We start from the raw sequence: 27,159 nt of genomic DNA, 5'->3' as shown, positions 1-27,159 counted from the left end.
TGTAGAGGAAGCCTCACTGCAGCAGCAGGATGGCGAGGACGACGACTTGCCTTCTGATAGTGTGAGTCTGAATCCCTTTGTTCTCTGTCTCAGAGAAGACAAAGAAACTCTTTTGCGCCGGTTTCTCGCGTCCGGGATCCGTGCCGGGGACAGCACGGGCCGGCCGTGAGGGACTTCCATGCAGTCGATCTTTGCGTCCGGAGACATGGTCGTCGCGAGTTGAGGGAAGAGGTCGAGGCAGAAAGTGGGTTCCGAATTCGCCGGTCGTCATTGGCCGATTTTCTGTCAGTGCTGAATTCGCAGCGAGCAAACGGCACACAGTATGGTACAGCTTCATTTACTGTACTGTAAGCCCTCCCTGAGGATGGAGCGCAAAACTGCACAAAATAGTCGATCCGGCGAGCGTACTCGCTTCTCCCTTTGGACGGCGTCAACGGAGCCAGTCAATACGAGAATCGTAGAGCAACATAGATAGCAGGATAGATAGCAAATTAGGCGAGACGGGTATCGGGAACAGAAGATGAATCCAAAATATAAAGAGCGAACGATACAAACCAAAGGAACAAATACACGGCTTTCCTCGTCTTCAGACTGCGATTTCCCTCAACTTGTCGGTACCTCGGACTGAGATATCGCCAAACGCTTCTCGTTGTTTGATCTTGACGACGTCGGCGGAGGAGAGAACCAGTAGCTCGAAGAAGAAGGAGGAAGCAGCACGTCGTGAAGCCTGGCGAAGACGAGCGAACAAAGCGCTGTCAGCGTCCGCAGTGGTAAGAGAGAACAGAGAGCAAGAAGAGAACTAACCTTTTCAGCGAGCTTGTTGAATTCGACTTTCTTCTCTTCGGATTCGTTCTCCTCGACCTCCTCGAGCTGTTCCTTGATAACTTGAACCGCTTTCCTCGTGTTCTTGCTCTGGAGACTGATGCGACCGCTCTTCTGCGTGAGCGAATCGCCTTGACTGGGAGCAGCTCTCGCGGCAGCTTCTTCGGCCTCGGTTGCGAGACTCTCGCTCATGACTTGCGAACGAGAGGGAGTTAAAGTCGCGGCCGAGGCGGAAGATGCGACGGTGCGACCGGATCCGAGTTCGTCGAAAATGGCGAGAGGTCCTTCCGATCGGTAAACTTTCTCCTCGTCTTCGAAGATGCCTCGACCTGATCCGACCGAACGTGCGGGCGTTACCTCGCGTTCTCCATCTCCGGCATGCGACGTCTTGGCCTTCTTCGCTCGCTTCGTAGGAGTCTTTGCGCCTTCATCGAAGTTTTGCTCCTCGTCGAGTCCGAGGTCCAAATCGAAATTGTCGCCGCCGTCGAATCCTCCGAGTCCTTCATCTTCGGGGGCAAGATTGAATCCGAGGTCGACTTCCGCCTCTTCTCCTCCTCCTCCGAATTCCATGTTGTTAAAGTCGTCTCCGAAGTACATGTCGTTACGGTTGTTCGAAACGTTCGAGAGAACACTCGCAGCTCTTCGACCGAGTTCGACAGGTCGATCTTCCTTTCCACGTCGCGAACGGCCTTCGAGTTGAATTCGCTCGCGCCGTGTCGGCATGTTGAAAAGGTCTCGAAGTTCCGGGGCGAGGAGACCGGGAGGGGCGAAAGATTCGAGAGAGACAGCTTTGTTTGACGATTTCGGGAGTGCTCGAGGAAGAAGGGAGAGGTGTGCATCTGGGGAGAGTAGTGCTAGGTGAAGGCGGGATCGCGGAAGGAATTCAGGCTGTAGCGAGGCATGACAGTCAGTTATCACCTCTCAAATCAGGAAATCCGAAAGGTGACTTACTTCTTTGAACCTCGCTTTCCCGGCGAGACGAGCTGCTTGCCAGTCGAGTTCGATAACCTTGTCGATGGCGATAGCCTTTTGACGTTTCTTTGCGGGTTGCTTCGCTTGTGCCGATTCGCGCTCGTTGACGGCGGCGGCAGCACGAGGAGTAAGTTGAAGAGAACCTCCTGCTTCCGTATCGGCTTCACCGATCGCGACTGAACCGGCACGAGATTCGTTGAAAGAACCAACGCCTGGGGAAATTTGAAAGCATCGAGTCAGTAATTGAACGTTTCGCGCGTGAGTGAGAAAGATGGCTCACTGGGTAATCGTTCTTCGTCTTCGCCTCCTCCACCAAAATCTTGATCGAAACCCAAGTCAAACCCAGCGTCGTAACCTCCATCGAAACCTCCCAAATCGTCTTCGCCGTTCTCGGGAGCCAACATGCCAAAGTCGCCGTCGACGTCCTTGTTTTTGTCGAAATCGAGAGGACCGATAGATCCTCGGTCTGACGAAAGGTGAGGAGCGGCGTCACGACCAAGTTCGACAGATAAATCTCCTTCCTCTCGGCCTTCTCCGTCTCCTTCATCTTCTCGGGCTCGTTTGTTCGGTCTTGAAGGACCCGCGAGATTGTTCAGTTCTTCGTCTTCTTCGAACAGGGCGAAATCGGCCTCGAGACCTAGGTCGAAATCGACGTTTCCTCCTCCGAGTCCGTCGAGATCATCGTAGTCGAAGTATCCCGCGTGATTGTGAGATTCATCGAGCGTGATATCGGCGAGATTTGCCGTCAACGCTTTCGCTTTCCCTTTGCCCTTGTCTTTGCCCGTGTTCTCCGCAAGGTACTTTTCGAGAGACCTGGAACGATAGAGCGTGAGTGTTCGGAATCCTAATTGTAGATTTGCTTGACGAGGAAAACTCACCATTCTTCTTCGCCTCCAAAGCCAACTCCGAGTAAATCGTCAAGGTCTCCTCCTTCCCGCCTCATGTTGATATCTCGATTCCCTCCGCGTGCCCTATCGTCCCCAGTAACAGTGACCTGCTGATCCTCTGGCAAATCGACTGCTGCTCTCCCTTCGTTTTGAAACGCTTTCTTGACCTTTCCGAGAGTTTCTTGCGCGTCGTCCAATAGATATTTCGTTTTACGGGAGTAGATCCTAGCGATACCTAGGAGGAGCTGACCCGAGAGACGAATCGCCATTGAAGCGAGTTGAGTACCGAGAATCGATTGAACAGATTTCGGGATCGAAGTCGAGGTGAGGGCTTGTTTTGAGAGTTTGGTCGAGAGATGCGACGCCATCCATACTTGCGCGAGCGCTCCTCGCTTCGTGAGCAGATCCTGATTGAAGAAGTTTGAGGCGCTCATCTTGACGGGAGAGCGTATTCCGAGTCGCCTGTTACGAGGATCATCGAAAAGATCAGCAATCGGGTCTTCTCGCGTTCTATGCTGACGAACTCCCAAGGAGAAGGCAGAGGTGAGCAGCCAGTCCCGACATCGGATCACACCCCATCTCGACGAGTGTATCTATGTCGCGCGAGTTCCCTGCAGTATCCACTGATTGGCACAGCACATCCGTCCCCATGTCCTCAAGACCACGAGGCTGATCTGATCGACCTTTATTGATCAAGAATTCCCATCCTCCTCACTTGATCTTTGATACAGGCTAGAGTGGAATGTAAAGAGTGACTCACCTAATTGGCTAGTTTAACGCGTTATGAGCCTGGTCGCAGAGTCTCAGAGTAGTGTATACAGAAGTCGATCGGGAGATGAAAGATGAGGAGGCTGGAGGTGATGAATTGGGGAAGACGAAGCTGGAACTGATGCAGATGCTCGTGATGCCTGTATGAATATGAGATGTATGTACAATACGATGCCGGGAAGTCGAGTCGAGTCGAGTGAAGGTGAGAGAGGTCGATGTGACGACTTTGAGCTTCGAAGTTTCTGAGGCAGAGTTCGCGCTCCCCCGGTGCGACCTCCCTCGTACGCTACAGTCTCGACAGTTATCGACATCAGCGCTCGCTCGTACGGCGCCAGAGCTCGCATTCAGCTTGCATTCGGCAGTAAAATTCGCCTCGAACACGCTCTCCGGCTCTGAACTTTGCGAAAGCAGCACTTTTCGCACTCACGGGCAGCCTCTTTCGACGCCCTGAGTTGTCATCTGCAGGCGTGACCAAGGCGAAAGTCAGCTTCCCCCTTTGTTGTCGAATTCCATTGTGCGCACGGTGCGTTTCCTTCCACGTCGGTTGTCTTCTGTCTTCTTCTTCTCTCACGCCCGCTTCAATTCGACACTCAGTGCAAGATACGGCGAAGGTGACCTCGCTTACGTCTTGGTATCTCCCTCCTCACCCGCCGCGAAGACACGATAATCCGCGCTCGGCCTCATCCCATCCTCTCCAGCTGGTCCCTGGAGATCTCCTCTGTCTCACGCTGTATACAGACCAATCAGTCAAAGATGTGGACAGTACGACTGCATTGCATGGGAACGAATACATCTACGGTAAGCCGTTCTGCATTCGTCGCGACCTCGTTGTTTTCTCGTTTCGAACTGACCCGGCTGCCTCCTTGCCCTCCAGCCCAGATCGGAATCACCAGTTGACTTTCTTTCTCTCTCGCTATCGATACTCTTGTCTTCCTTCTTCTCTCACGCCTCGACCGCCTTCACGCCTACGACTTTCGAAATATATCTACGACGTCGACAACTCCTGATTGTTGACAGTGACGACGTCTTGGACTTTATGCGAACTATACGGATTCGGTCGATTATCGAGCAACGGCGAAGTACGAGGTTGGATGAGGGGAGGAGGGGAGGATGAAGAGGCGCGGTCTGTGTTTTCGTGAGTAAACAATGAACTTTCCTCCAGCTCTCTCTCTTCGCGCGCGCTGTTTTACGGTCGAATGGGCTTCCGGACGACTCTCAGAGTCATCGTACGCGACATCGAATCACCGGAAATATGGAGAAACCGGAGATAGCCCGGAATGGAGAGACGCGCTACCGCAGACGTGAGGAATGTGGAAGGTGCAAAAGGGTTACTACTGTGAACCTAATGACTCGTTCGCTTTATTGGTTACAGTAGGTGGTGCGACCCTTACAGTACTCGAGCTTCGACGTCGTTGGGATCCGGCGAAAGGCTCGGGAAAAGCGAAATGTTCTCAACGACAACTTATCGAGCAACATCGCTCGCCGGATTCGTCCAACCTCTTTGTCGACGAATAAGTTCGCAACGGATATACGCACTGAACTCGAAACTACGATTAGGAGCTCAACAACTCGACGGAGAGTCTTTGAACACTGCTTCGTGCGCTTTGTCTCTTTCCGGTTGAACGCTCTGTGAGCTGGAATCCACTTTCTCGCTCGTATCGTCACCTTCTCCAGGTTCAGCTTTGGTCGGTCCCGACATCGACGCTACTGCTCTCTTTCCGCCGATCTCCGTGTATGTAAGGTGGGTCGTCAGTGGGACGAAGCTTTTGTCTGAACGTTATCGCTGCTTTCGTCGAACTGGTGTACACTCGACGAGTTGGCGACGAAACTCTTCTCGAAGCTCGGGTCAACTTTTTGCGTTGAGAAGGGGGAGGATCGATCTCGCTACGAAACTTCGATTCCTCGTGGGTTCGATCTGGAAGCATCTGTGGAAACCTGGGGGCTTGGAACATCAAAAACTGGAGTCGGTGGGAAAGTTCTTTTGTTCGAAATCGACAGCCCTGGTAATTCAAAGTTTCGACGAGTTTCGGGCACATTTGACGCGACTAATCGCGATCGAGCTCTCGAATCTCCCAAGTCCGTCAAAACAACATCCAAACACGGGAGGTACAAAACCTCGACCTTTCCTTCTTCCGTTTCTCTCTTTTTCATCTCACCTCGGTCCCTCGATTTCATTCAATCTTCCAGTTGCTTCGGTTTCTGAACCCTCCTTTCACTCGTTTATACCACTTTCTTCACTTCAAATCGACCTTCAGTCCCGTTCCCCAGCGACTCTACCCTCCTACCGTCTCTCTCACCTCGACTTTTTACTACCCTCTCTTATCTCTCTCGCTTTACGCCGTTCTTTGCCATGCCTTCCTTCAAGACCTGCCTCGTCTCCCTCGCGCTCGCCGCCCTCTCCTTCACTTCCGCCTCTGCCTCGACCGTCAAGTCTGGTGAGTCACTTTTCCCTTCGACGCGCCTCTTTTTCGTCGCTCTCGATAAGGAATCTTTTTGACTGACTCGCCTCCTCCTTCCCGCCTCCTCGAATAGGTGTCGTCGCTCGCAACGTCGTTGAAGCTCGTGATGTAAACCCCTCGGCCGGTGTCGCCCGTCGTTCGGCTGCCGCTAAGGCTCTCGCCAAGCGTGCCGCTGCCGCCGCCGCCGCTAAGAAGAACCCTTACTCGAAGAACTCTCCTTTCCTCAAGACCAAGGCTGCCCTCGCTGCCGCTCGTGTCCGATGCGGAACCAGTGAGCTTCACTTTTTCCATTGTTTTCGCCTTTCGATATTTCGTTACTGACTCGTATCGTCGTTCGCCTCCTTCTTCTAGACAACGTCTGCCAAAAGCGAACTGCTGCTGCCCCCGCTAACGGAGCCGCCGTCTGCATCTCCGGAAAGTGCACTTACCGATGCGACGATGGATTCGCCCCTGGAGGATCTGACGGAACCCAATGCGTTGCCTCTGCTACTTCGTGCGGTGGTGTCGTACGTCTTTCTCCCTCTCATTCTACCGATCGAAGACAACAGGACTGACTTTTCGTCGCTGCTTTCTCTTTCCAGACTTGCCCCGAGGTTTCCAACGGTTACAACGTCTGCGACGCCAACACTGGTGCCTGCTCCGCTGGTTGCAACGCCGGTTTCACCCTCTACGCTTCCGGAAACAACCAAGCTTGCTTCGCCGTCGAATCCGATGTCAACAACTGCGGTAACCCCGGAAACGTCTGCCCTGCCTCGTACAACGGTATCGGATCCTCCTCGTGCCGATCGGGAACCTGCAAGATCGCTTGCCCCAGCGGTTACTTCCTCCGCAAGGCCAACTCTGACTCCAACCCTTAGTGAGTTTTCTCTTCTTCGCAATGCCTCTCTTCATTCGTTCATCCTGACTTACTCCTCCCTTCCTCTTACAGCTACTGCTACAACGGAGAGTCTTCGCTCGTCATGAACTAAGCGTTAGGGTCTTGGTTTACTAGTCATCTTCGTCGTTTCTCTTAATTATTATAGATTACTTTGTTCGTTCTTTCGCTGTCGTTTACCCACTTTCTTTTATTATTGTGCCCTCATGGAATCACCGGATGGAAAATCTCGTCGTGACATCGTCGCCGAGTGTACAATTCACAATCTCATTGCCTCGTCTTTTGTTCTACGGAGAGATGCCTTCGAGTATCGCGAGTCGTACAGTCTTGGATGAGACCGGCGAACAATAGAAACGTACAGTCGAGTGAGTAGAAATGCGTGGTCGAATGAGGATGAGCCGAACGGAACAAGCTGGCTCATGGTCCGACGGAACTCGCCTCGCCGTATGGGCAGCTTTCGACCTCCCTCGACAGATTCTCGATTCGTTATTTCCATCTTACTCGAGTGGGAGCTAGACGTCGAGTCAAGAGAATTGGACTAGCCGCTTCAGCTTAGTTGCAGTTCTTCTAGTTTCCAGCAGGAGGTATCGCACGGCGAAAGAGTTTAGTGATACAGCGGCTTCTAACAATAGTGATACATGTTTAGAACGGTTCCCAGTCGACCTGTCCCATCAAGCTGTTGACGAAGTGATCAAACGAAGATTTTCAGCTTCCCGGCCTTCGGAAGACGTGGGAGAGAGACTCACATGAACGAATTGTAGCTCGTCATGTTCTTGGTGAGTACCGGTTCAAACGATTGAAGTTCCGCCCAAGTTTGGAAAAGTCTGTCGCAAGATCTCTGTCAAATCTCGCACATCGCGAAAGAGCGATCGAGAGCGAAGGAAGCTCACCTTCTCCAGTAACAGTCAATACCGGCAGGACTCAACCAGTGCTTCCAATGTTCGAAACTGTTGTTCGCGATGCGTTTCGCTCGTTCGTCGTCTTTCAGTAGACTTTCCATCACGGAGGGTAGTTCGTCGAAATTTCGACCGGGAGACGTGACGAGGTTTTGATCGGGAGAGGAAGAGTTGTCGTTGATGAGAGGGTGGAAGTGTTGAGTATATTCCATTTGATGAGCCTAGATGAAAGACCGGATGCGAGTCAGTTTTCGGGTCAGACAAGATTCGAGCGAGAATTTGAACGCACGATGATGACACTTCGACACTGCATGAGATACTTGAGTCGTCCGGAGTATGCGTAACCTTCCGCGTGAGCTAGGAACTTGTACTCGCAATGCTCTGCGGGAGTAAGCAATTTCTTCTCGACTTCTCCTCGATCTCCCCAATTAAGGTCCGAGATCTCGCCTAAAACAACGAAGGAAAAGTGTCAACTTATCGTATGAGCGCACTAGAACTGTCTGGACTCACCCCATTTGAACTTGTTCGCCACCTCTGCCAGCTCCTTTCTCAAATCGACCATGAATGCTCCTCTCCAAAACAGCTTGTTGATCTTGTTCTTCCAATCCAACTTGGCTTCAAACATCCTACAATCTCGTGCGACTTCGGCGAACGAATTGACTTGAGGTTCCGGCCAGGAAAAGAAGCTGTAGTCGGGCATGAGAGTGATTTGATCTTCCTCAGAATTGACTTTTCGTCCTAAAGCCCAAGGCGCTCCAACGACTTGACCATTGTCGCCCGTTTGTATAACGAATTCGATATCGGGGACAGGCTCATTCGCGATCGTGAGAGCTTCATCTGCGACAATGCAACACCGAAAACGTCAGAAATAGCTCAAGAACTGTGAGTCAAGTGGAACAGATTATCTTACTGATGGAGGCGAGGATCGCTTTCGTTCGAGTTCCCTGGTTCCACCCACCATACCATTTCACGTAAAGTTTGTTGTCGTAGATCATCGCTCTCGCTTGCCCTCTTTCTTGCGCCTCGTCAAGATCTTTCGAAGTAACCCCTCCTCTCGCTTGCCAATACGTCTTCGATCGTTCAATTTCCCTGATGATGTCGCGTCGCAAAATGTTAGCGCATGCCTTGTATTATTTAGAAGGGAGAGCGAAAAGAAGACAAACTGGAAGAGTCCCGGGAAAACTGCATCACATTGAGTTTGAGTGAGATGGCGGTCTTGCGTTATGTCATAGCTCGGAGCCTGATATCGTCGGTACGAGGCGTGAGATCTACAAAAGGAGCTTCTGAGAGGGAGGGAGACACACATTTCCGAATCCTTCGTTCCCTTTCTCTATCTTGCACATTTCTTTCACGCTCGCATAACTCGATTTTGGGGCGTAGGCGTATGGATTGATGATCTGATCGGCTCCTGGTGGTTTCGTGTAGAGGTACCCATAAATCGCGAGGAGAAGGACGATAACAGGCGAAATATAGATCCAAATTGCGATCAAGGTGCTTCTTCGATGGTGGAACGGGACGGCGGACAGAGTCGAAAGATGATGTAGTCGTTTCTCGTCGTCGACAGGGGAAGTAGAGACTGAACCGCTCGGAGTCGTGAGTGCGGAAGTTGATAGTCGAGGGAGAGGGATGTAATCCGAGGCGGCAGCTGATGAATCATTCGTCGTCGTCGATAAGGGTGGCAGAGCCGAGACTATCGAGTTCCAAATGCGGTTCACCATTGTATGACGAGGGCGAGAGCTTCGCGTCGAACAGCTTCGAGTTGAATGCGGTGAAGCTTCAATTGAAAGGAGAGTCCTAGCTCCACGAAAGACTCTCGAGGGGAAGGCGCTCGGCGTAGAAGTGGTCTTGTTAGCTGCTCGTCGAAGCTGGTAGGAAAAGGTAGGAAGGGAAGGAGCGAGAAGATCAACACACGGTCAGAAAAGCCGTTTGAGAAATTCCCTTCAGGTCATCTTTCGATCACTTTCAAACCACGAGTCCACCTCGTACGCATAGCACTACAAGGACCAGGCAGCTTCGACACCCTCTCGACTCGCGCGCCAGTCCCTATCCTCTTCTCTGCTTTTCCTCCTTCCTCCGACTCAAATCTCATCAACCATCACGATGCAGTCCATTCTCCGCCGAACAGCTACTCTATCACTATCCAACCTCGCCAGACCTATCTCTACACCCATCCGTACCCTCGCTACTCACGTAGTCGATGCTCCTTTCGATCCTCCGAATTCTTACTCGAGACCTTCGACCTCGGCAAACCCTTCCATCCCTCTCCCGAACAACCCTCGAGTGATCGTCCCTTCCCCTACTAAATCGAAACGATCCGTCAAGGCTCCCCGATTCTCGAAAACTTCCTCTCGAGTCGCTGGTCGAACAATCCGTAAACCTAGGAAAGCGACCTCACCAACAGAGTTGAAAGTAGGTGGGAACTTGGGAGAATACGAACCCGCGGTCGAGGGAGAGATCAAGGTGTTCCTCCCTTCCGTTTTCATGCGATTGGTTCGAAACTCGGGAGAACATCGAGACGACCCTTACGTCGCAACGTTCCGTACTTCGTTACAGTTGACGAAGCCCGACATTTCAAATTACTTGAAGAACGTCTATGGACTTCACATCACTTCGATTAGGACGATCAATTACCTCTCGAAACTGAAACGAAACCCGATCGGAGGAGGATACTCTCGTGCGGGAGGAACGAAGAATTACAAAAAGGTTGTAGTCACGATGACTGAACCTTTCTGGTTCCCGGAGGAACGATCTCGAGCGTGGTGCAACGAACATTTCGAGAGGGACAGGATGGAGGAAATGAGGGATCGTAAAATGCTCAAGATTGGGGATGGACAGAAGTACGGCGTCGGTGCTCAGAGATACCGTGGTGCACACAAGAGTAAGGCGGACAAGGAGAGACTCAGGGCCGTCAACAAGGCTGGTGGACACGACGTCAAGACGAAGATTGAGGGAGATCAGGTCGCGATGAGGCGTCCTTCTGGATTGAAGAAGAGGAAGAACGTCATGAGGAGTCGCGAAGAGGCCGTAACGGACAAGAGGGAGGCTATCGAACGAGAAATGGAGAAACTCCGAGAGGCAGGATGGTGAGGGAAAACAAAACCTCGGGAATCGTGAGTTTCAGTTTGAGAGTTCATCCTCTACTTTCAGCCGCTGACGCGGCTATCCGGTGACATTAGGATGGTTTCGCTTCCGTGTACTGTTCGATGGAGACTCTGCTGGCAATGTCATTCTTGTCTGATAGAAAAAGAATGAGAATTGTGAATTTGCCCTTTAGCTCGAGTCAATGTGTCAATTCTGTGGGCGCACTAGAGAGATTCAGCTCGCTTACTGAACAGAGAAACGTTGAGAGAAGCCATGAGTGAGCGACGATCCCGCTGACATTCCGACGAACTCCTTTGTTTCCTGACGTTCTTCACTCAACTTCGACTCTCGCCAACTTTGACCTTCCAAGTTTCAGAACATTCTCAGCCGCAAGCGAATAAAAGTGCCACGCGTCAATCGCAGCGGGAAGAGCTTAGTCGGTCCCCTTCTCTCCAACTCGATCTCTCAACAAGGACTTCTCAGCAACGGAAGACGGACGGGCCAAGATGGTACGTTCTGGGGTGTTTCATGACCGTAGTTATAGGTAGTAATGCTGATCAGCGGTGTCTCCAGTCGTCAGAACCTCTAACTCCTCCATCGGCAAGTTCAATGATCTGTCTTTCCGTTCTGCGCGCTTAGGGTGCTGCCAGAGCACCTTGTACTGACTCTCTGAGGATAACAGAGAACACCCAGTACTCAGAATGCCGCTACAACGCCTGTGAGTCGAGACTCCTCCCTCTTTGTGCCCTACCTCGCTCGGTCCTCTCAAGCGTGGGTCTGAGTTTAGCTGACTCCGATGAACGGTTGACTGTGAGGAATGACAGTATCGAAGGTCTATGGCGGATCTGATGGAACAACTCAACGATCTTTTCGATTCTCTCCCGACTTCGACTTCCTCCTCCCGACCTCAATCTCCTCTGGTCCCGCTCTCGCAAGACGCACCTGCACCTCTACAGTCACTTCAGCCACGTACCGTACCGATACGGCTCTTGCCGGATTTATTCGCAGCGTTCGAGCACAAACGAGGGGTCGAGATTCTTTCGAAAGAGGAGAGGGATCAGTTCGGAGCATTTGTCGCTTCCTTATCTCCAGGGACGGAAGAACAGCCCGTTGGGGTCGAAGATGTACTCAAGGTTCTCGTCCAGATGGGAGTTTCGGGGAGTGATACTCCTCGCCAACAAGAATCGACCTCGCGAGAGTCCCTCGATTCGATGCTCCCAGTCGAGTCCGACTCCCGCCCTGCCGATGGATCGCCCTTCTCTTCGAGACATCGTCGAACCCTTTCCGCCGCCTCTACCTCTTCCGCTCGTTCGATCACCCCTTCGTCACCATCTGCGAGACCGTCGACGCCTCTCGCTCGAACGTCCCTCATTCCCACTGCCTCTCCAGCATCACGACGTCGATCCCTCATGTCGAACCTTTCTCGTCAATCTTCGCTCGAATCGCCTCGGAACAGCGAAGGAGGTAGGACTTTGAGAAAGAAACGAACGTTCGAAGATCTCTCGAACATGATCATTCAGCAAGGAGGGAAATATCTCGGGGTTGGACTCGATGGACCTACGGGAGACGATTGGGAAGCTGGAGAACTATCACTCAAAGTTCGAGCTGTGCTCAGTGCGAAGGGACCCGTAAGAGTGCCTTTCCTTTTTCTCGGATGCGAGGAATACACGACTAAACCTTCGTGCTTCGTCGCATGTAGAATCGAGATCGAGATTTGGGCGCGCTTCTCACTCCGCTCACTCATCCTCAGCTCAAGTCGCTCAACGAGTCTTATTCATCTCATTTCGGTAAACCACTCCTCGACGTTCTCGCGCAAGACAAATCGTTCAAAGGAACTGGTACGTCGCTCTTCCTCATTTTCTCTCGACAACTCGTGGCCTGTCCACTGATCTCTGACTCTGGGATGCAGTCGAATTCATCGTCCAAGGACTGCTGGTCGGTCCTCTCGCCTGGGACGTGCACCTACTCCAACTCGCTCTCGATGGAGACAAAGTGAACGATGTGAGTCCGACTGTCTGTGTGCGTGTCGTTTGAAACCTTGTATGCTCACCGCTTTGCGTCGAAACAGACTCTTCTCATCGACCTTCTGGTCGGTCGCTCCCCTTCTTCGCTCGCACTCCTTCACGCTGCCTACTCCCATCGCTCGACACTCCGATCTCTCAACGCTCTCACTCCTACCTCCGCCTCGACAGGTTCCCCAGCCCAAACCAGCAACACCTCGCGATCGCTCAATGTCGCCGTTTTGTCCGCTTTCTCGAGCGGTCAGCTTCGACTTCGGAAGGCGTGGGAATGCGCACTTCAAGGCCGATGGAACGATCAAACTTCGTCCTCCGATTCTTCCGATGAAGAGACTCGTCCCTCAAACGAGCCGTTGGACGAAGAACGAAGGAGGAAACTCGTACGAGAAGATCTCGACCAACTGAAAGTCGCGTTGAGAAGAGGAGGCAACACGGAACTCGTCTCGAAGATCCTCCTCGCTCGTTCGCCGCATCACCTGAGTGACCTCGATCAGGAGTATCGAAAATCGACGGCAGGTCATTCTTCGTTGTCGAAAGCGATCAAACAGTCGGTCGGACCTGGAACACTGCAGAGAATGTTGTTACATGCGGTTGGAGGGGGCAAGAAGAAGCTTAGGAAGGACGAGGGAGGAATGGAGCAGGAGGTAACGATCTGGCGGGATGTGAAGAAGCTCGGGAAAGTGGTTGAGAGGCTACGAGCTGCCGAGGATGTCAAAGGGAAGGACAAGGAAACGATCAAACAAGATTGCAGAGACGAATTGGCCTGGCGGTCAGTCTCTTTCGTTCGCCCGACTTCTGAGCAATACTGATTCCAGTCTTCTCCTCTTCGAATCTGTTATTAGCCTCTCACGCCTTCACTGGGATCGACCTCGTTTCTCCGCCATACAAGAAGCATACAAGCAAAAGTATCGACAAACCCTCGTCTCTCACGTCGACGAAATTACCACGCCCTCGAGCGCACTTAGAGAAATCATGACAAACCTCGTCGACTCGGCCCTTCTTCCCGAGCCGATCGCATCAGCTGAAGATCGACAACGACTTGAACGGCCGCCCTCGAGAGTCAGGACAATCAGTACCGACAGCGTCACTTCGACTTCGAGCGAACGACTTTCGACCGAGGAAGCTTCTCCTTTCCCTTCGAGCGAAAGCGAACAGGAACTAGAAGCAGTCAAGATCAAAGGATACGAGTCAGGTCACAGCAATCGAATGTCGGGTAGCGAGGTCGAAGCGGGAGAGTTGGAAGCTCAGGGAGAAATGTCGGATCCACCTTCTCCACGATCACCACCTCCTCCTTCTCTCAACGACGACGAGCTCGACTTCGCAATGGATGATCAAGATCAAGATGATAACACTCCGAATGTCTCGTCGATGTCGACCCTCGAAAGTCAATCCGACCTTTCGACTCTGAGCGAAACCAACGAATCCTCGTCCCTTCCTCGCTCGACTTCGGCTCTCAGCTTCACAAGCCAAGAAGGTTCTCCCTCACGTGCGTCGAGCAAGCAACGAAGACCGAGCTCATCGCTTTCGAATCGTTCACGACCAGGAGGACTCCCGAACCTGCACACACACAGACCGCCGTCATCCGCCTCCGGTAGCGTCGGAGATCGCAGTATCTCGTCTCTCCGACACAGTCGTCCGATCGCCCCTTCGCGCGCCAAACGTCGTCAAAGTGGAGAGGCCTCGAACCGAGAACGCTCTGCCAGCACTGAGCCTCTCAGTCCAACGGATTCTCACCACCAATTCGCCGCCCGAAGTCCGACACCGTCTGGTAGATCTAGAAGTAGTCTCGGCCGCTCGACTTCAACTGGATCGATCTCTCTATCGACCTCGCAAGACTCGTTAGCCGTCTTCGGTTCTCCCGGAGTCGACGAAACCTCGTTCCACCCCGCTCCTCTCTCGCCTGTAGGAGACGTCGGTCCTTCTTCCTCGTCGTTCGCATCGGCCTTCCCGGGATTGTCACCAGCTCCCGCTTCCCCTCCGCCTTTCGATCTCAGCGGCTCCTCCGACATTTTCGGCACCGTCGGCGACTCACCTGGTTTCGGAACTCGCCGACACTCTTCAACCGACAGTGCTGGGAACCCACGGCCGTCAAGCGGTATCTTTGCGGCGACTCACTCGAGAGACGGTAGCTTGATGAATTCGGAACAAGTTCAACAGCTCGTGCAGAGCGTTGCCGAGTACGTTTTGTTTCTCTAGATCTTTTCTCTCTTCGTGCGACTGACTTTGACTTTGTTCCTCGATCATAGCTTGCAAAGGAAGCTCAAAGACGCCGAAGGTCGGCTGCAGGCAAGCGCGAGCGCTTTCGAACAAGATCAATCTGATCTCGAAGCTCGTCTAGAAGAGGCGAGTATCCGTCTCTCTCTCTCTCTCTCTTTCCATTGCCCCATATCATCAACTAACTCGACTCTCTGTCTTTCCCTCGCGTCGAAACAGGTTCGAGCCGAGCTTCAATCGAAACGACGAGAGGAGAAGGAATTGCGCAACAACGAGAAGCAACACCTCGGTCAGATCAGTTCACTCGAGGGAGACATTGCGAAACTCACAAAGAGTCTTGAACGGAGTCGAGAGAATTACGATTCGATGAAGCGGAACTATACCGAAAGTTGTGAAGAGGCGGAACGATTGAGAGCTCTTGTCGCAGAAACGAGACGGGTGAGTGCATCTTTCCTTCCTCATCCTCCCGCGTGAGTGGAGAGTTGACGCCGACGTTGGTTCTGCGTAGGAGAACCGCGCAGCCGAAGAATCGATTCAAGGTCATGCTCTTCAAGTCCAACAATTCGAGCGAGACCGCGAACTCCTTCAGCAGGGTATCAACAAACTCGAAGAGGATCTGGAAGACGCTCGCAAAGCGCAAGATACCCTGGACGATCAGAAACAAGAGAATGTGAGTCTCCAGCTTGATGATACCTCGCGACTGGAGGCCCTTGACGCTGAGTCTCTTGAACCGCGATTGCTTCAGCTCGTCCTCAAGGAAACGATCGACCGGCTTCGCTTCGACCTCGACGAAATGCGAACAGCGAATCGCAAATCTGGATTCCTCGATCCGACGGGTGAATCAAGTTCTCCCGGCAAGACGCTACAAGCTTCGATCAGTCGCAGCCTCGGTAGAGAACTCGCGACTCATCTTCAAGACGAGGAGGAAAGCGACTCCGAAGAAACTGAAGAAGAGGGCGAAGGAGAGGATGAAATTATCGTTACAACTCAACGTCGAATCGTTCGTTCCCCTTCTCCTCCCGTTCGCTTTCTCTCGGATGATTCCTGACCACTGGTTTTTGGTGTGCAGAAGAAACGTAGCAAGAAGAATGGACCGCTTTCTGAACCGCTCGTTCAACACCTCGAAACAACGGTCAACGTCTGCGATGTCGATGTCCAAACCGAACGACTCTCGACTCGACCGATTGAAGTACAGACTGACTTATCTGGCGTCGGAGTCGATCTCATCGTTGCTCCCAAGCGCAAAACCGCGAAAGAACGAAAAGAGGAAGCTGCGAAAGAGTTGGGAGTCGACATTGAACTCGTCAAACAATACCTCGAATCGCAGAAACCTGCGAGTCAACGAATCGTCGAACTCTCCGCCCCGGCTAGTCCGAGAAGGAACGCAATCGGAGGTCGGTGGAGGTCACGAATGTTGCCTGGATCGATGGTTCAAGCACCTAGTCTTCTCATCAGCGTGAGTCCGACTCTGATCAGCTACCTCTCATACCTCGCGGCTGATTTTGTGTTGTTCGCTCACAGTACTTCCCGACTGCCGCTCGCCCTTATGTCGGTCAAATCCTCGATTCGGGCATCACGCTCATGCTCTACAGCGCGACGATCTTCCTCTTTGGTATCCTCGTCAGTGTCTTCCCTGATTTCCTGCTTAACTCCTCCCGAGACCCGCGCTGACTCTGCTCTCGATCAATGACTCGACCAGACTGGAGCTCGTTTGCTCCCCGTGAATCACTATCACTACCTCACTCCGTTCTCCGGCGTTTTACCTTTCTCCGATGCCGGCGCTTACAGTGCCATGAGCACATGGGAAGGACTCATTCCGGGAGCCGCTGGGAACGCTGGTCTAGCGAGAGAAGGGATCGCTCAATTCTTCTACGAGTGAGCTCTCCATCTCCCCGATTTCTCTCTTTCGTTACGTTGACGTTGACAAATCATTCCTTTTCCTAGACTCGTCTGGAACGGTGTTCAAAATGCTCGAAGAATCCCCGTGTAAAGTAACGTCTGCCTGGACTCTGCCTTGTGTTTGTCCTTTGTACAAATTCGTTTTCGCTCTTTTGCCTTTTACCCCAGCCTCGCTTTCATTCCCCTTTCGTTTTCGCCCTCGTTTTATCATACCCACTTTCTATTGAATCCGCCGTCGCTCTTTTCGACGTTGTAACAACTCCCGCTCTCTTTGACAGAAATGCGAATCTAGCTCGTGAATCCGCCAGTCCACGCAAGGGCACCAGTGAACGGATGTCCGTGTTACAACAACCCTTCTTTCCTGAACTGCTGTATATAGCTGTAGGTTACAAGAAACAACAAGGCAAGCCGAATTCAGCTCGAGCGTCCTGTAAAGTGAGAACAGTTTCTTCCACGTACCTAAACAGAGAATGCTTGTCTTTCCATTCCCATTCGCCTTCTCCTTCCTCCGACGCACCATCCCTCTCGTCCACGCGATCCAGGATTCCAGCTGATGCGAGCTCACTTTCCGGAGTGTCGAGCAGGGTTATTTCACCGTTCTGAACAGCTTGCGTGGGGAAGAGCGAGTGCAGGAAGTTGCGTATCAGAGGTGAAGATGGTGGGAGGTAAGGTATAGGAAGGTAGGTGGCCTGAAGAGCACACGAGCAACCGAGCGAGTGATGAGCCAATTCGTTCGAGCTCGATGAAACGAAAGACGGTCGAATTCGAACTCACCTGTACGATGCACCCTCTGGTGGTCCCGCTCGCTGTACCACCTTTCAGATTGACTACCGCCACTTTTATCAACCAGTCGGTATTTGTCGGACTCGCGATTGGGTTCGAACTGACGGAGAACGTTCCGCCTTCAAGGGATATTGTAGTCGGTCTCGTCTGCCACGTTGGCGTAGTCTGGGGATTTGAAGCTGAAGAAGCTGCCGGGGGTGTCACGAGTACTCGACCGATGAAGGAATCGATCGAAGAGGAGGAAGAAGCTGAAGAGGAGAAATGGGGAGGTGCGACGGTCGCATATGTCCACCGGTAATGACCTCCATCGCTTCCTGATTCGTCTCTATCGACAGCTTTGCCCTTCCCATTTGATTCGAGTGGTCTTGGAGGCTTATTTGGATCCTCGACGATAATTGCGTTCTCTTCGACGTCTCCCTCGACTTTCCTGATCATATACATGTTCCTCCCTTCGATTTTGACCTTGTTCTTGCCTTTGCTCGTGCTCTGAGCCGGTGGAGGGAGTCGTAGAGTGCGGGTGTGAACGAGGAATCGACCTAACGAAGTCGCAGAGAGGTTCGAAGAGAGGGAGCGCGCTAGGATTGGAACGGTCGTCTGAGGGTTCGGAGTGTTCCATCTTGCGATCAGGGTCGCCGGTTCTTGTTTCGGCATGATGTGGAGAGAAGGAGAAGAGTCAGTTGACTTCCTCACGCTTGCGTTCCTCTTCTCCACTACTCAAGACAGTTTCGACCCGGATCTCAAACACAGCAGCTACGATACCCTCCATACTTCCACCAGCAACGAAGCTCTCGCAATTCCATCGAATCTCCGGCTTTAATTTCCCCTCATCTCTTTCCGGCTTCTCACTTCGGTCATCAACCCTAGCTAGCTCGACACTGCTACAGCAGGCTTCAGAAGATGTCCAAATCTCCTGTGCCCGCGTTTTACCTCAACCGGATCATCGAAACCTATGCAGCGAAATCGTCGACTCCAATTTCGCTCAACTCGATGATCAACTTTGGGAAGTACGGTCGCAACAAGGGTGAGAAGGAAGAGGCAGAGAAGCTGTTGAGAGGTGGAAACTTTGTGAGCCAGCCTTTCTCTGTGACTCGTGACATTTCGCCCGCGTTTCGTCAAGCTCATAATTCGCTGTCCTCGACTACTCAGCTGAGAACCGAGTTGCCGACGAGGTTGAGCCATCGTCTACGAGATCTTCAAGAGCTACCCTTTGTCGTCGCGTCTCATCCGAGGATCCAGAACGTCTATGAACTTTACCTCGAGGCTTTCGAGCAGTGAGCTTTCCATCTCGTGTTGCTACCCTTTTTCGACCAGCTCACTGACAGCACGATTGACTGTGTGGCAGGATTCGACGATTCCCTCCCATCAAGAACCTCGAAGACAACGACGCCTTTTGTCGATTCATGCAGTCGACTCTCGACAAGCACCGCGTAGTCATCCCAGAACTCGCAATTGGGTGAGGAGCTTACCGTTCATGATGGTGAAGCGAAGCTGATTCAACCCATTGGCCGCGCAGAGTATCGGAAACTTCCCCTCTGCATCTTCCTCCCGCCGCGCTCGACCGAATCATGCTTCGAATGTTGCGATCTCGAATTTCGCGACGAGTAATCACCGAACAACACATCGCCTTGACCCAGCAATTCCGGGACCAGCAACAACGAACCGCGAAAGGGAAAGAGCGAGAAGTCGAGGAGGAAACGAGAGTTGGACTCGTCGATACGAAATTGAATGCCGCCGATGTTGTCAGGAAGTGTGGAAGGCTCCTCAAATTACGGAAAGGTCCGGAAGGAACTGTTCCGATCGTAATCGAGGGAGATTTGGACGTCTCGTTCGCTTACATCGCCGAACACATCGAGTACGCTACATCCCTTCTCTTCTGCTCTCGAACTTATCGACTAGTGACTAAACCCCTCTCTTCTGTAGATTCATGTTGTTCGAGCTGATCAAAAACGCTGCGTATGCAACCGTACAAGCGCACGGAGACAAGGCGTCGCAGTACCCGATTCGAGTCACGATTGTTCATCAACCGAAAGATCTCACGATACGAATCTCAGATCAAGGCGATGGCATCCCTCCCTACGGTGGACTGGCCCCGGATCCTGTTGATCTCGCTCTCATGCCTCGAACACATCGCGGCGGTCCTCCAACCTCGCCTCAAGAAATGGTTATGAACGCTCCTCTCCTTTCCCAACGCCTCGATATCTTCTCCTTCTCTCACATGCGACGGCACTATCAGCACCACAACTCGCTACTCAACGCATCAAACGGTGATGCAGACTTCCCGGCCGCCGACGCTTTCTCTTCAACTCCCCTCTCATCCGGCGCCCTTTCTGTACCCTTCTCTACTGATTCTCCACTCCCCGATCTACACAACTCACCATCTCCGCCGACTCTCGATCCTTCAATGTCTCCTGCCGACGCCGCCGCCGCCATTTCTCCAGTAGGTCCCACCCCGAATCCCTCCTACTCTGATTCGACGTCCTCCTCTTCGACCGGAATCATGGCTCTCCGTTCAATCGGATCTCAAGGTCTCACCGGTACCGTCTCTGAACAAATCTCATCCTCGATCCCAACTTCGTCCTCATCTTTAAATCGATCTTTGACTCAATCACAAGAAGAAGCGGAAGAGGAACTGAGTCGATTGATGGATGCTCAAATGCGGAGTGGAATTGGACTACCGCTCAGTCAGATGTATGCGAGTTATTTCGGTGGGAACGTTTGGATTCATACGGTGCAGGGATTTGGGAGTGATGCGAGGTTGAGAATTCAGAAATTCGGCTTGGCGGCGTGAATTGGGTTCTCTTTCCTCTCTCTCTCGATGTTTTAAGTGTTGTATTCGCTTAGCATCTTCTGTTGTCTGTTCTCTCACATACATCGCACGACCGATACAGACCATTCTATCGAGAGATGTAAGCGACTCTTAGCTGAAACCAGAGAGAACGCATTCCGTTGCCCTTTCAGACCTTGACGTACACCTCTCGGCTAGAGACGAAGGACTGCGTCTGGTGGGACATGCACAGGGTATGACAGATTTTAGCGCGGAAGTCTCACAAGTTGACCGACGACTCTCAGAATTTCCGGACGCAACGAAACGAAGAAGAGGAAAACAGACGTTGCTATGAAAGCGTCTCTTTTACCCGATACCCGCAAAGTATCAACAAATGAAGCTCAAACGGCGACGAAGGAGAGAAGCTGAGAGAAATCGAAGGATCACCAACTACAGCGAGGTTTTATCGACGACGGTGCAGTCAACTTCGCTCTCATCTGAGTCTACTCTCACTCAGTCGAGAAGGTGGTCAGTCCAATCCGTGTAGAGGGATGAAGAAATGACTGACGTATTCTCTCCAGCTCATTCCAGCAGGACAGATTGGAGCAGGAGTAATCAGATCCTTAGGCTTTCCGTTTCGGATATCCTCAATCTCTTGCTCCATCCTGATGATCCTTTCTAGCATTTCCTTCCTGGTGAAGATAGGTTCGAGTTCTGCTCAAAACAGAGAGTGATCAAAGGAGGAAGAAAGAGACGAAACCAAGAAACGACTCACCATTCGAGTTCACGAAGCGACCTTCTATGAGCTCCTCGACACACCCTACCTCCCTCTCCTTCTTCTCTCCTTCTACCCAGTTCACTAACGGTGCTGCCACAAGTTTGATTTTCTCGATCTCTCGCGCATTCCCCGTTCCAACGATGTCAAACCTTTCCACCTTTGCGACATCCTCCTCTCTAGCCTCCGAAGCGAATTGGACGAGCTGACGCCAAGACCGGATACGAATCGAACGGTAGAGGAGAGGTCTGGCGAGAGTTGAAAGAAGTTTGCTCGTGCGGGAGAGAACAGCGAGTTCGTTCTGCTCAAGTCCGTGAGAGAGAATCTCCTGGATCATCTCGACTGGTAGAGACGTCTTGGACATCGAGGCGAGCGCGACGAGGGCAGTGGAAGAGGGCAGAGAGGGAAAGGAGGCTCGAGCGATTTTTGAGAGGAGGAGCTCGAGCCTCTTTTTCGTCGAAAGAGAACCCTGCTCTCGGACTTCGTCTTCACACTCTTCGCGAGAAGCGAGGCGGTCTCGACCGAAAACACTGCCGACATAGCGGGTCATCGACAAGGTCCCGATGGTTGCAACCAGCGAAGACAGCCAGATTTATGTGGGAGGAGACAAAGCAAAGTTGATCTTAAGGTGTTCACCTCTCAACTTTCGTCTCTCCGACGAAGACAACCAAACATCATTGACAGAACACGACAAAGCGATACGGAGTGAGGGACGGGTACAACCAGCGATTCCTCCTCCAGAACTAGTAGTCGAAGCTCAATCTTCTTGCATTCTTCCCTTTCGCATTCTTCCTTTCTCCAGATTTGATTCCGCGTTTTCTCCGTTATTCAGGCGGACGTGAATTCGGTGGTCGGCTTATCCTCCTCCTCCCTCTTTCGCTTGAGGTGATCAAAGAAACTCGGAGGCGCCATTGAGCGACCGAGTTCTCCATCGAAATGGATTTCAACGCCGAGTGAGAGCAGATCGTCAAGGATTTTCGCTTGAGGGGGAAGGAGACCGTCTTTGAAGCCTGGGGGGAATGCAAGATACTCGAGCGAATAACGGGAAAAAGCGTGAACGATTCGCGAAAGTTTTCTGAAAACTGAATCGATCTCGCTTCTGGCACTTGAACGATTCGAGGTGTAGACGATTGCGTACTTGTCGGCTCGATGAAGAGTGTGCTCCTGGCTGAGAACGGTGAGTCGGAGAAGGTTCGGGTACTTCTTCTGAGGGGATTTGAAAGAGGGTGACACGACGATTTTGAGCTCGTCTAGGAGATCACATCCGTTCTCGAGAAGGTTTCCAAGGCTATCTACGTCAGACAGGTCGCGCTCTATGACCGGGTTCCTGAGGTCAGATGTCATCGTGAGGAGCGGGAAGTCCGATCCTTGAGCTGGTCCTTCTCCCGGATCGGCGCGAGTAACCTCGTAGATGACGAGGCGTTCGAGTTTTGGAAGGTTTTCGCGCTTGAGCAGGCCCGTCACGACGTTGAGTCCTCCTCGATGCGTGATTATCGAGACATCTTTCAGGTTTGCGAAAGTAGAAGGAACGACTCGGAATTCACTCGCCCAAAGAACGTTCGGATCCTCGAGGACGTTGCGTATGTAGATGGATTCGACCTCTGTATCGACTCGATCAGCGATTGGACAGAAGCAAATGAGACGAGAATTCGAGAAACTCACGATCCGGGTTCACTAAACCACCTTCGATGAGCTCTTGAACGCAACCTGCCTCCTTTTCCAATACATGTCCATCTCCAACCCCGAATCCAACCCTGACATCGACCAACTTGTCGAGCTCCCACGGATCTCCCTTACCGACGATTTTGACCCTTTTCACTTCGCGAACATCCTCCTCTCTAGCTGAAAACCTGAACTGGTCGACCTGGCGCCAAGACTGGATAAGAATCGAACGGTAGAGAAGAGGTTTGGCGATAGTGGAGAAGGGTTTGCTGCAGCGGGAGATGAGAGCGAGTTCGTTCTGTTTAAGGCCGTGAGAGAGGATCTCTTCGAGCAATTCGGTAGGTAGAGTGGGCTTAGACATCCTTGACGTGTGTGCTTGAACTGTTCGAGGGCGAAAGAGGCGAAGAGGAGGAGAGAAAGAGGTAGGAGAGGGGCTCGAGGGATCTCCGAAGAGGTCAATCCTCGAATTCCTGTCGGAGAAGAACCCTGCTCTCCGCGGTTTCTGTCCAATCTTCGAGCGACCTCGAGGCGGCAGTCAACTCAGCGCGTGGCACGAAAGTCTTCCGCTACAGAGCCACCTGTTCGATTCGGACGAAGAGAAGATTTTACCTTAGAGGAGGATTCGCACTACGAGCTGTTAGGCAACTCGAGTATCGCAGCGACATTGTAGTGCAAGGCAACGTGTACTATCGACCTGACTGCTACCGAATTTCCCTTGTCCCCTCATCGACGCTTCTCTGCGTCTTGGTTCTTTCCCTCTCTTGAGCTCATCGGCCCCAATCTCCGTGCGCTTGGCCCGGCCTTCCGCTACACAGTCTGATCTGAGTAGTTGCAAGGACAAATACAATCTGTTACAGCGACGGAAGAGACAACAGAATCAGCAAAGTTTCGCAGTTTTCGTTTCCGTTTGAGAGAACGAAACTCGCTTACTTTACAATTTTACGACCCGATGGACCTCCTCGCTAGTGCTACTCTGTCTTCCCTTTCGATGAATCTGCCACTGTACTCGTGGCAGCTACTCCATCAGGATTCTCCTTCTCCTTCTTCTCCCTTTCTATCCGTTGTTGTTCCTCGACTTCTTTGATCTGAATCAAGAACCTATCATTGTGCAGCACCTTATAGCTCGTCAGCTCACTACCACACACACCACAGGTCGGGACAGGACAGAGAGAGGACGTACCATTTGATACTGACGAACAAGCCTATACTCAGCGCCAGCAGAGCAACGACATGTAGGTTCCCACCCGTGAGCAACACCATTCCGAACAATGTCACGAACAAGGCGTAGAACGAGTACGACATGGCTTGGATCAATCCTGAATTGGTACCCGGTGTGAAGATGGAGGAGACGACATCGGATAGCATTCCGCCACTGCTTGTAGTTGAGCTAGCCATGTCGGGTGTGAGTGTATAGGCGAGATGGAGGTGCTGAGTGTGAGAGAAGCGAAACTCTGTCTCATCAAATCCGACTTGACACGTCACGCACTTCGCAATCACTATTTACAAGTAAGTAAGAGGATAAGGCTACGTTCAGATCTCGAGAACCTCCTTGACCCCTTCCAACAACTTCCAAACTCCCCAAGCTCCCGCATCCGGTACGCTCGCTTCTCGCACAGCGTCCTGATTCACATACGCCGCTCTTCCAGCTTTCGCATCGAGATCCTTGGTCGCTTCGGCGGCTTCCTTCGCAGCGGAGAAGGCGGAGACGAGCGTCTTGTGGTCTGAAGGGTTAGAGCCGAGAGTGAGGATGAAGGAAGAGAGAGGATCGATCAAGGTTCGAGAAGGAGGTCGAGCTCGAGTGTATTGGTAAAGAGTGTTGAGTGCGAGCTATCGAACAACTCTTTCGTCAGTCGTGTCATTGCGCGTCAACAAGGACGGGAGAGGGTAAGTAGCTCACCTCTAAACCTCTAGACCAAACCTCTACCGTCGCTTCCTCCTTCCCTTGTTCCTTCGCCGCCTGAATCAATCCTTTACTCAACCCGCTCAATCCAATCGCATACAGTCCTCCACTCGTCCCTCCCATTTCTTTCTCGACAACCGCAGAACACTCAACCATCGCAGCGACGACATCTTGATCCGAGATCTTGTTTCGACTGATTTCGTCGAGGATCCCGGTTGCGCCGGCTTTCAAAGTGAGGCCGGCGTCACCGTCACCGGCGATCGTGTCATAGCGAGTAATTTCAGGCTCGGAAGCGATGACGGATTTCAAAGCGGATTCGAGTGCTCGCATGAATAGTTTAGAATCGGTAGCTAGCAAAACGCCGTCACATCAGCCACGAGTTTCCCCAAGTGGGTGATAAGAGAGACATCACTCACGTTTCGGGCCCTTGACATCGCTCTCCTCCGTCAATCCCTCACTCTTCTTTTTCTTCTCCTTTTCATCCTCCTCCAAAACCTTCATCTCCGGTTTCCCTTTGTACATCCACTTCCATCCTGGTGCTTCCGTCTGGTCGTCCAAGCACTCTAGGACGAGTTCTTTCGAGAACTTGAGGTCGGATTCGAATTTGGATTGTTCGGGAGTGACGGGCCCTCGGGGAAGGAGGAGAAGAGTGAGGGAAAAACCGGGCAAGTTGAGGGACGTCATGAAGGATCCGGCGATCGCCCTACATCCGAGGAAAGACTTGTCAGTGAGCGGGAAGAGCAAGGAGAGCTGGGATGGAAGTTACCTTTGAACGGTAATATGTTTGCGTTCTAACCATTGAGCGGCTTCTTTAACGACGATACCGAGTTCGAGTTCGGGTAAACCTCCGAGATTGTTCACGAGGAGTACTACTTCATCCTTCCCGTCGTCTGCTCAGAAAGCAAAAAGTTCGGAGGATGAGTTTTCCGTGCGCGAGAAAGAGGAGAGACCGCTGGGCTCACTCTTGAATGGAAGGAACGAGCGCTCCTTGTCTTCAGTGTTGGTGATAGTCGAAAGGAATTCATCGACTAGCTTTTCTGCGCTAGGAATCGGCGAAACTTTACGAATTCCAGGTTCGTTATGCTAGGACCGTACTTCGATGTATTAGCTAGCTCTTCCGCCTATGCTGAAACAGGGAGACGATCTCACGATTCCCATCCCGATCTCCGCTTGGTTATCCTCCAAGTACTCCTCAGATTTTTCCGTCCCGGGAACATGACAATGTTCCAATCCCATTCCCATCGTCCCACAATTCTCACTGACCAACTTCGCCAAGAACTCTACTTCGTCGAGAGAAGCTCTTTTCGTCGCGAGTGAACCGGCGATTTTGTAAGTCAAGACGGTTCCGGCTAATCCTCGACGACCGGTTAGAGCCCCTTGAGAACGAGGGACAGCAACGTCATCGCCTAGAGAGAGAAGATGTGAGTAGGAGAATGGAGTAGAGAGGAGGGAGGAGGGACTGACCGACGACAACCATTCGAACGGAATCTTCTCCGAGGTGAGTCGCGGCCCAACGTTCCTTCGCGAGTCCGAATTGGAGTACATCACCTATAGATACAGAGAGTGAGTACGCTGCTAGTGCAATGAAGAAGAAAGAATAGCCATACCAGTGTAGTTCTTGGTCTGTGACTCGGAAAGAAAGATCGTAAACGCAAAATCAGCAAACGTTTCGTCTTTCAAACTTCTTCCGACTCACGATAACGAGCGTCCCTTTCCCATTCTTCAATTTATCCAACGCTTTCTCCACCTGTCTCGCATTCGGGGAAGCGAAAACCTGCCCCGAAACTGCAGCGGATAACATTCCCTTTCCGACGAAGCTCGCATGAGCGGGTTCATGACCTCCTCCTCCGCCGCATACGAGATGGACTTGATCGGAAGAGGGTTTGCGCAGGATTAGGGTCGTGTCGTAGAGTTCGGTGTGTGGGTTGAGGAAAGCGAGCCCGGAGAGGGAATCACCTGAGACCGCGAAGGGAGAGAGCTGTCAGCGGAAGAGGACAGAGGGAGAGTGGGGGAGTAGAAGAACTCACTGATAGCTGTCTTGGGAGAGTTTAGGATGTGTTCTGTTGCGAGCAGAAAGTGTGGGGAAAGAGAGGAGGAGAAAGTTGTCAGAAATGAGGTCATCAAGAGAGAATGAAGTGCATATGGGGAGGGAGGAGGAACGGAGTAGACTCACTGCCCATTATGGTTGATTAGTGATGAGGAGCAGGTCAGAAGAGAGAGGTCAAGAGGAAACCGAAGTTCGTGCGAAACTCCCTTGATCTCGAATCCGAATCTCTGCACTTGATTACGCCCACGCAGTCTCAGCGAAGCCTCGAAAGCACACAGATTCAGACTGAACGGCCTGACTAGTCCCTTCGATCCCGACTGCGCAGATCCTACCTCTCC

The 27,159-nt window shown here is 52.1% G+C and overlaps 10 protein-coding genes across 10 annotated transcripts; 4 read left to right on the top strand and 6 right to left on the bottom strand.

The window, feature by feature from the left end:
* Window positions 1-586: 586 nt before the first annotated feature.
* On the bottom strand, window positions 587-3,115 carry JCM6883_006913 (uncharacterized protein; the record flags this gene model as incomplete). The annotated part of the gene is made up of 5 exons (XM_076629411.1): window positions 587-727; window positions 805-1,710; window positions 1,774-2,006; window positions 2,075-2,607; window positions 2,673-3,115. The coding sequence occupies 5 exons, from the start codon at window positions 3,113-3,115 to the stop codon at window positions 587-589; spliced, it is 2,256 nt and encodes a 751-aa protein (XP_076490533.1).
* A 2,684-nt stretch (window positions 3,116-5,799) lies between these two features.
* JCM6883_006912 (uncharacterized protein) lies at window positions 5,800-6,876 on the top strand (the record flags this gene model as incomplete). The annotated part of the gene is made up of 5 exons (XM_076629410.1): window positions 5,800-5,884; window positions 5,982-6,179; window positions 6,260-6,414; window positions 6,490-6,764; window positions 6,837-6,876. 5 exons carry the CDS (start codon window positions 5,800-5,802, stop codon window positions 6,874-6,876), a joined length of 753 nt encoding a protein of 250 aa, XP_076490532.1.
* Window positions 6,877-7,424: 548 nt separating this feature from the next.
* Window positions 7,425-9,396, bottom strand: JCM6883_006911 (uncharacterized protein; the record flags this gene model as incomplete). Its single annotated transcript, XM_076629409.1, has 8 exons — window positions 7,425-7,458; window positions 7,529-7,606; window positions 7,673-7,899; window positions 7,968-8,125; window positions 8,189-8,515; window positions 8,589-8,767; window positions 8,842-8,918; window positions 8,983-9,396. 8 exons carry the CDS (start codon window positions 9,394-9,396, stop codon window positions 7,425-7,427), a joined length of 1,494 nt encoding a protein of 497 aa, XP_076490531.1.
* Window positions 9,397-9,778: 382 nt separating this feature from the next.
* On the top strand, window positions 9,779-10,765 carry MRP20 (mitochondrial 54S ribosomal protein uL23m MRP20; the record flags this gene model as incomplete). The annotated part of the gene is made up of 1 exon (XM_076629408.1): window positions 9,779-10,765. The coding sequence occupies one exon, from the start codon at window positions 9,779-9,781 to the stop codon at window positions 10,763-10,765; it is 987 nt and encodes a 328-aa protein (XP_076490530.1).
* A 500-nt stretch (window positions 10,766-11,265) lies between these two features.
* Window positions 11,266-16,981, top strand: JCM6883_006909 (uncharacterized protein; the record flags this gene model as incomplete). Its single annotated transcript, XM_076629407.1, has 15 exons — window positions 11,266-11,268; window positions 11,442-11,477; window positions 11,584-12,387; window positions 12,459-12,597; window positions 12,669-12,760; window positions 12,828-13,546; window positions 13,620-14,954; window positions 15,024-15,120; window positions 15,211-15,429; window positions 15,500-15,661; window positions 15,737-15,991; window positions 16,061-16,447; window positions 16,513-16,611; window positions 16,691-16,866; window positions 16,936-16,981. 15 exons carry the CDS (start codon window positions 11,266-11,268, stop codon window positions 16,979-16,981), a joined length of 4,569 nt encoding a protein of 1,522 aa, XP_076490529.1.
* A 251-nt stretch (window positions 16,982-17,232) lies between these two features.
* On the bottom strand, window positions 17,233-18,324 carry JCM6883_006908 (uncharacterized protein; the record flags this gene model as incomplete). The annotated part of the gene is made up of 3 exons (XM_076629406.1): window positions 17,233-17,269; window positions 17,350-17,579; window positions 17,665-18,324. The coding sequence occupies 3 exons, from the start codon at window positions 18,322-18,324 to the stop codon at window positions 17,233-17,235; spliced, it is 927 nt and encodes a 308-aa protein (XP_076490528.1).
* A 246-nt stretch (window positions 18,325-18,570) lies between these two features.
* Window positions 18,571-20,461, top strand: PKP2 (protein kinase PKP2; the record flags this gene model as incomplete). Its single annotated transcript, XM_076629405.1, has 5 exons — window positions 18,571-18,738; window positions 18,820-18,944; window positions 19,016-19,126; window positions 19,187-19,525; window positions 19,594-20,461. 5 exons carry the CDS (start codon window positions 18,571-18,573, stop codon window positions 20,459-20,461), a joined length of 1,611 nt encoding a protein of 536 aa, XP_076490527.1.
* A 1,579-nt stretch (window positions 20,462-22,040) lies between these two features.
* JCM6883_006906 (uncharacterized protein) lies at window positions 22,041-23,235 on the bottom strand (the record flags this gene model as incomplete). Its single annotated transcript, XM_076629404.1, has 2 exons — window positions 22,041-22,813; window positions 22,875-23,235. The coding sequence occupies 2 exons, from the start codon at window positions 23,233-23,235 to the stop codon at window positions 22,041-22,043; spliced, it is 1,134 nt and encodes a 377-aa protein (XP_076490526.1).
* A 607-nt stretch (window positions 23,236-23,842) lies between these two features.
* On the bottom strand, window positions 23,843-24,269 carry PKR1 (Pkr1p; the record flags this gene model as incomplete). The annotated part of the gene is made up of 2 exons (XM_076629403.1): window positions 23,843-23,972; window positions 24,055-24,269. 2 exons carry the CDS (start codon window positions 24,267-24,269, stop codon window positions 23,843-23,845), a joined length of 345 nt encoding a protein of 114 aa, XP_076490525.1.
* A 135-nt stretch (window positions 24,270-24,404) lies between these two features.
* DAK1 (dihydroxyacetone kinase) lies at window positions 24,405-26,954 on the bottom strand (the record flags this gene model as incomplete). The annotated part of the gene is made up of 11 exons (XM_076629402.1): window positions 24,405-24,701; window positions 24,772-25,124; window positions 25,191-25,477; window positions 25,541-25,664; window positions 25,737-25,857; window positions 25,924-26,180; window positions 26,239-26,322; window positions 26,382-26,397; window positions 26,471-26,730; window positions 26,802-26,834; window positions 26,948-26,954. 11 exons carry the CDS (start codon window positions 26,952-26,954, stop codon window positions 24,405-24,407), a joined length of 1,839 nt encoding a protein of 612 aa, XP_076490524.1.
* Between the last annotated feature and the right edge of the window lie 205 nt (window positions 26,955-27,159).

Source organism: Sporobolomyces salmoneus (genome assembly GCF_050403485.1).
Source record: "Sporobolomyces salmoneus JCM6883 DNA, S_salmoneus_JCM6883_v1_ctg5, whole genome shotgun sequence".
In the NCBI taxonomy this organism is placed as follows: Eukaryota; Fungi; Basidiomycota; class Microbotryomycetes; order Sporidiobolales; family Sporidiobolaceae; genus Sporobolomyces; species Sporobolomyces salmoneus.
This window is presented reverse-complemented; position numbering and strand designations above follow the sequence as displayed.